Source organism: Colius striatus, chromosome 13, assembly GCF_028858725.1.
Source record: "Colius striatus isolate bColStr4 chromosome 13, bColStr4.1.hap1, whole genome shotgun sequence".
NCBI classification, from domain to species: Eukaryota; Metazoa; Chordata; class Aves; order Coliiformes; family Coliidae; genus Colius; species Colius striatus.
In genome coordinates, this window is record NC_084771.1 from 13213320 (window position 1) to 13219319 (window position 6000).

The window sequence follows — 6000 nt, forward strand, 5'->3', positions numbered from 1 at the left end:
AGTACCACAGAGCAGATGAGATCTGCAGATGCAAATCCCACACTATTTGCAGGAGCATAAGGATTAATCTGTTGAGCCAACAGGGCTACACATTCCAAACACTTCCAGTTTGCTGGGAAATACTTTAATGCATCTTAGATTTTTTTTTCAAAAGGCTTAACTTGGAAGAGTTTAACTAAAATGTAGGGACAAGACAATGTATCGCCAGGGGCTTTTGTCCCACTTAACAGCAACACAGTGCCAGCATCAGGCCTTTCAAAAGCCAGTAGGTACTGGTCCTGGTCCAACAGCCCTGTACCAGTAGCATAACATTTCTTCCAATCTTAGACTTCCTGGCTCCGGAGGCAGTTCTGCAAGCTCATTCTCCTCTCAGAGAATATCTCTTCCCTTTTGATGCTTGACAGGAGGGACACCAAATACAGCCTGACCTTTACTCACTTGCCACATCTCTCAACCAACAAGGGTACAAAGTCACGACACCACTTAAGAACACAGATATCTATATTTGCTCCCATGCCTCATTACATTTTCCAGTCTAACCCCAAGGCCTTTTGTTTCTTGCAACGGTGCCATTGGATTTATTGCTATAGACAAGTTCAGCAGATACTTCCCATAATAATTAGCCAGAACAGAGCAAAATCTCAGTTCTGTGATGCTCTCACACACAGTTATTTTGGATGCTGCCTCCATTCAGTGTGCCAAAAGCTTTGAGGCTTCCACAATCAGTCAAGTGACCCAAGTCAGTCGCTCAAGACTAGGAAAAGGCACATTTCTCCTTTCTCACCACCAACGCCAAGCAGCCGAGGCAATCCCCTCCTTTCTGCCATCACCATCAACCCATTCCACCAATCTCTCAAGCAGCAAATCCAGAGCATTCCAAGTATTAACTGCGCCTGCACCCTCTTCCTTCGCTCTCCAGAGATTTTTGGATGCCACAGTGGCACTGGTGGAACAGGATGCAAGCAGGAATGATGCCTACAGAACATGCACCCTGATGGGACCCAAGGAGGGAAATCAAAACCCCTCACCTTCCTCTAAGAAAAGGAGGAACCAAAGAAGGAGAGCGAGATCTTTCTAGCTGCTTTCTATTTATTAAGGAACACAGGCCGCCACTACAAAAGAAAGTAGGTTTTGGGAACTTATATGCTCATAGACAGGAAAGTACCATTGTGTTAAATCCAAAACTAACAAAAATAACACAACAGCCATCCTGAGTACTTCTACTGCTCCAGCAAGGGAATCTGCCCTCCAAGCCTGCAATTTCCAAAGAAAACAGGGGCAGAATAGTGATGGGATTAAGAGCAGAGACTGGAGGATGAATCCTGCAGGGAACGAGGCTCTTCATGGGCACAGCCTCCAGATCATATCATGAGGATGCTCAGTAGCTGGTGCTCAGCATTACCAAGTCCAGGACAGAGCATAGACTCAACTTGTAAACAAAAGAAAAAGCCTCCAAGGAACAGCCCAGCTAACTAGCAATCTGACAGGCAGACTCCCCGTGCCCCACAAGGCAAACCTCTGTGCAAAGTCACCACATACATGCGCAAGCTACAAAGTTTTCTGGAACAACAACCACTTATATGACTATTCCCAGACAAGGCTTCACAGCCCAAAGACTAACTACACACTGCTTATATAGCTGCCAAGCAGTTCAAGTCATTCTCAGAGCAGGTCTCACTTTTGAATCACCTCAGTTATAAACGCAGGAATTCCCACCTTGGTCAAGTCAAGTTTCACTTTAAGAAACTGTCCTCTGCTCTGAATGAATCCTTCTCCTTGCCCTAACCATACTCCCTAAATGAGCCTTACACTCCTCCAAGTCACATCCCTCCTCAGGACTTGCATACCAGGCTGTTCCTTCTCTCCTCTCCTGCACTAACCCAGCACACACCACCCCAGTCAGGCCTCCTCCCCAAAAATCCCAATGCAGGAATAGCCAGGCTGGCCCTGCTCAGTGTCAGTAAGGCTCCTCCGCTCAGAAACCCTCATCCACACCTACTGCTGCTCTGAAAGCAGCTATTAGCTGTCCAGAAAGTGCCTAGATTAGTGTCTGTTAGATGCACCAGGAATAGATGCTAATTAACTAGTTGTCAACTGAATGTTGCTAAATCAAGAACACAAAATAAAAGACAAGGTATTACAAGGGGCAGGAAGACTTGAAGGGACTATTGTTCATTTAAGGACTTCTCTTCCTCTATTTTTAAACACTTAGAAGTTGCAGTCCAAATAATTGCTTGTCAAGACACTATTTGGGAGAATAACTGTAGCTATTAAGTAAGCTGTGTAATTAGGTTATTAAAAATGTGACATAATTTTGAAGTTTTTGAGAGAGCAGAACTCTACCTAACCCAAAATCATCATAGCTTCATTTTCAGCCTTCTCTCCTGGCTTCAGTCCCAAGTCACGAGTCCCAGCGACCTCTCAGCAGCCAGTTATGACTGTGTACATCATTTACTGGATGAAGAACCACCGTTCTGAACTCGACTCAGAAAAGCATATTTGCTATCTAACACAAAAAATTACTCAAACCAATAACTACAAGGCAAAAGCTCCAGACAAACACTCAGTTCTCCAAGCCTGGTGTTCCCTTCTAAGGTGGTAGGCTCAGGACAAGAAGTATCCTTGTTTTCCAGAGGACGTGACTAAGCCCAAGCACAGACAGACCTGTCTCTGGGGAAGGAAGGGAATCCTTGCCCCACAGCTACAACTCTGCAGGTCAGGCCCATCTCTGGGGGAAGAGAGGGAAAGATCACTGAGAGCTGTTCAGCAAAAGAGCACGTGTATTACGCAATTTCCATTTCTGCTGACAAATAACGTATTTATAGGACAGGTAAAATAAACTATGTAGCCTACAAGGCTCAGCAGCCTGAAACTGGGAAGCTAATAGACCCAGAGGGCAAGGAATTGGTTCCTGATGTTTGCAAATGAGATGTCACAAAAATGAGACGATTAAACTTTAAAGCAGGAGGGAAAACAAAAGAGCAGGAATCACAATAGCCAAGTCTTATAAAGAGCTGCTTCTGGGGCACAGGAAGATAATGACACTAACCATTTTTCTACTAGATGGCAGTGTAGTGTCACACTATATAAAACAAATTCTAGAAAGAAATTGCTTTCTATTTCAAGTGAATCTGTTCTTAGACTTGACTTCAGATAACATGATATATAACAGTACCCTCATTGTAAGCGGACCTGCCATTAGTCTAACAGCTCAGTAGGAGTGATATCCTAGTTTCTCATTTCCCAGTGAAGCAATGTCAAAAGACACTAAAACCCTGAGCTGCTCTGATACACAGTAAAACTGTATGTACAGGCACGGACAAGCTACTCAGACTGTTACAACCAAAGTAGGCTGTAATCAAACAGCTCCAGGAGCAGAGGAAGCAGGTCCTCACTGCCCTGGAGAAGCAGACAGCTAGACTTTGGAAAGGCAATCACCTAGCTACAGTCAGGCGAGGTTAGCAACTTCAAAGGTGCAGGGATGAAAATAGCAGCATCACAAAAAATTAAAATGTAAACACAAAATAAATCAGGTCAGGGCTGAAGGACAATGCAAGTATTTGCAGGTAAGTCAGTGACAAGAGTAACCTTTCCTCTGCAAGGCCACCATCCACACAAGCTGAACTTCAGATGTAACAAGACACAGTGGCTCACGAACACTCCTAGAGCCAACATTGATTCCTCGCATAGACAAGAGCTACAACATGGGTACCCGGGGAGCTTAGCAGAGCGAGGTGATGTGCCAGGGATGAACGAGCACTGGGGCAGATGGCAGGCGGCCGGAGGCCTCTGGCCTCGGTGTGGGCCGTGGCAGAGCCCACCGGGGAGGTCCCAGAGCCGTGGGACTGCCAGGCCTGTTCATGTGGCACCCCTCTCGATGCTCGCAGCTTCCAGGAACCGGGCTCTCAACTCCTGAGCTTTCCTCGCCAGTAGTGACAATCGCGACAGCCTGAGTAACATCATTTCAAACACTTAACTTGCAGCAGAGCAGAGGGAGCCAGGTTTTGTTTGCTCCGCTGAGCTCAAGGCACGCCACCGCCCACCACGGCAGCCCCGGGCCGGTTTGGCTCCAGCAGCCCTCGCTGCACCCCGGTTTACAACCTACTCGGCGCCGGGGTGCTCGGTACCCACGGAGCTCACAACACGCCGCCGCCGCGGCAGCATCCCCGCCCGTCGGGTCCATCGCCCATCCCGCCGCCCCGCCGCCAGCCCGGGTCCACGGGAAGCCCCTCCGGAGGGAAGGCCCGCAGCCCCCGCACGGCCTCACCTGGAGGGCCGGAGCCGCACCTCCTTCTTGCTGTCCACCACGGAGGGAACGCAGTTGGTGAGCTCTGTCCAGTCGGCGTGCAGCCCGCAGCTCCAGCCGGTGGAGAAGCGGGAGAAGAGCCAGGTCTCCCGCTTGCCGGGCCGGTGGCAGGTGCACTTCTTCTGCCCGGCGCGGCACTCGCAGGGCTGCTCCAGCTGGATGTTGCGGACCAGGTGCCGGCCGAAGGTGGTACCGCCCGTCTTCTGGATGTGCAGGAAGACGATCAGGTCGTCGCCCTTGATGTTGAAGTCCACCCGCCGCAGCAAGTCGTCCGCGGAGAAATTGAAACGCGGAACGAAACGCGCCGGCGTCTCGTCCTCCGCCCGGTACGGGTCGGCGACAGCGGCGGGGCTGAGGGCGCGGAGCCGCAGGAGCTGGCACTCGGTGCCCGGGCAGACGTACTGCAGCACGATCACAGCAAAGAGGAAGAGCATCACCAGCGCCAGCAGCACTTTGTGAGACCGGTCCTCCATCGTGGCCGGGAACGCCGCGCATCGCCGCCGCCGCTCACAGCCACAGCCGCCGCCGCCACCGCGGGGGGCCTCCCCGGCCGCGCGCCGCCGCCATCGCCCCGCCGCCGCCGCCGCCGGCCCTTCCCAGCAGCCCCCGCGCCGCCGCCCCTCCGCGTGCCCGCCCTCGCCCCGCCCCGGCCACGCCCTCTCCCGTGGCCACGCCCCCTCCGCTGGGGGCGGGGCGGGACGCTGCGGGACGGGGCAGCTCCGGCACAGACCGGCACCGGCGCCGCCGCGGGGTGCGGGCTGCTGAGCCGCGCCGCAGCTGTAGCCGGGCACCGGGCACGCTGCCCTCTGAGCGCGGCCTCTGACAGCGGCGCGCAGCGGGACGCTCTGCGCTCTTGCCACGGTGCCGGACGGCGCGGGAGACTGAAGAGTCCCGTGCCCGCAGAAGCCCGTGCGTGGCTGTGTGACCGTTCCTAACCCCCGAGCTTCCCCCGGCGGCTGCAGGGCCGCTGTGCCACGGTCCAGCCGCGTCCCCCGTACACCCCGCGGTGCGCAGGGCTCGGCTTTCTCTCCACACCTCGCACCGACAGACGGGGTTTGGCGGGGGAACGAGGCCATTCGCTGTTTTCATTGACGCCCCGAGTGGTTTCAGGTGGCAAATATATGTGTTATCTCTGTCAGCACATTTTGAAACACCTCCGCACAAGGAGAGTGTTCTGTAAATAAAACAACAATAACCAGTGCCCTGTGGATTTCTCTCTGATTAAAGTCCTGTGTATATTTACATGCAGATTCTGTCCAGCCTTCCAGCTCCAATGAGGGCTGGAGCTATAAATGAGACCCAGAGGGTGGGAGCACACAGGTGCTCACCCCAGTTCTGACGTGAGCGTGGCTGCAAAGACCCTACTCACCACGTGCCATTCTGCAGGGTCACTGACCCATCTTGCTGTCCTTCTGTCCTTCCAAGGAAAAGCAACTGGGGCAGGACCTGGGGTTTGGCCACTCTTACGTTAACTGACATGCCCCAGTGATTAGTTGGTGCACTCAGCTGAAGATATGCTGATGAGCTGTATCTTGCAATGCTCTTTCACTAACCCATGATTTCAGGCAGGGCTGGAAAAGTCCAAGCTTCTCCTTCCTGCACTGAGCAGGTGGAGGGAAGAATCATCCCCATCACAGCACCTCAGCTTTCACCCTCCTGTCGCTTCTGATGCTTCCATTTTTTTGCCTGTCCAA

General features: G+C 52.6%; 1 protein-coding gene across 1 annotated transcript in view; it reads right to left on the reverse strand.

Moving 5' to 3' along the window:
• The window catches only part of HS6ST2 (heparan sulfate 6-O-sulfotransferase 2), a 130716-nt gene extending 125843 nt beyond the window's left edge, over positions 1 to 4873 (reverse strand). Inside the window, exon 1 of the mRNA XM_062006545.1 lies at positions 4268 to 4873. Coding sequence (XP_061862529.1) covers positions 4268 to 4779 — 512 coding nt within the window. The 5' untranslated portion in view covers positions 4780 to 4873. The remainder of the gene's footprint in view (positions 1 to 4267) is intronic.
• Positions 4874 to 6000: the final 1127 nt, after the last annotated feature.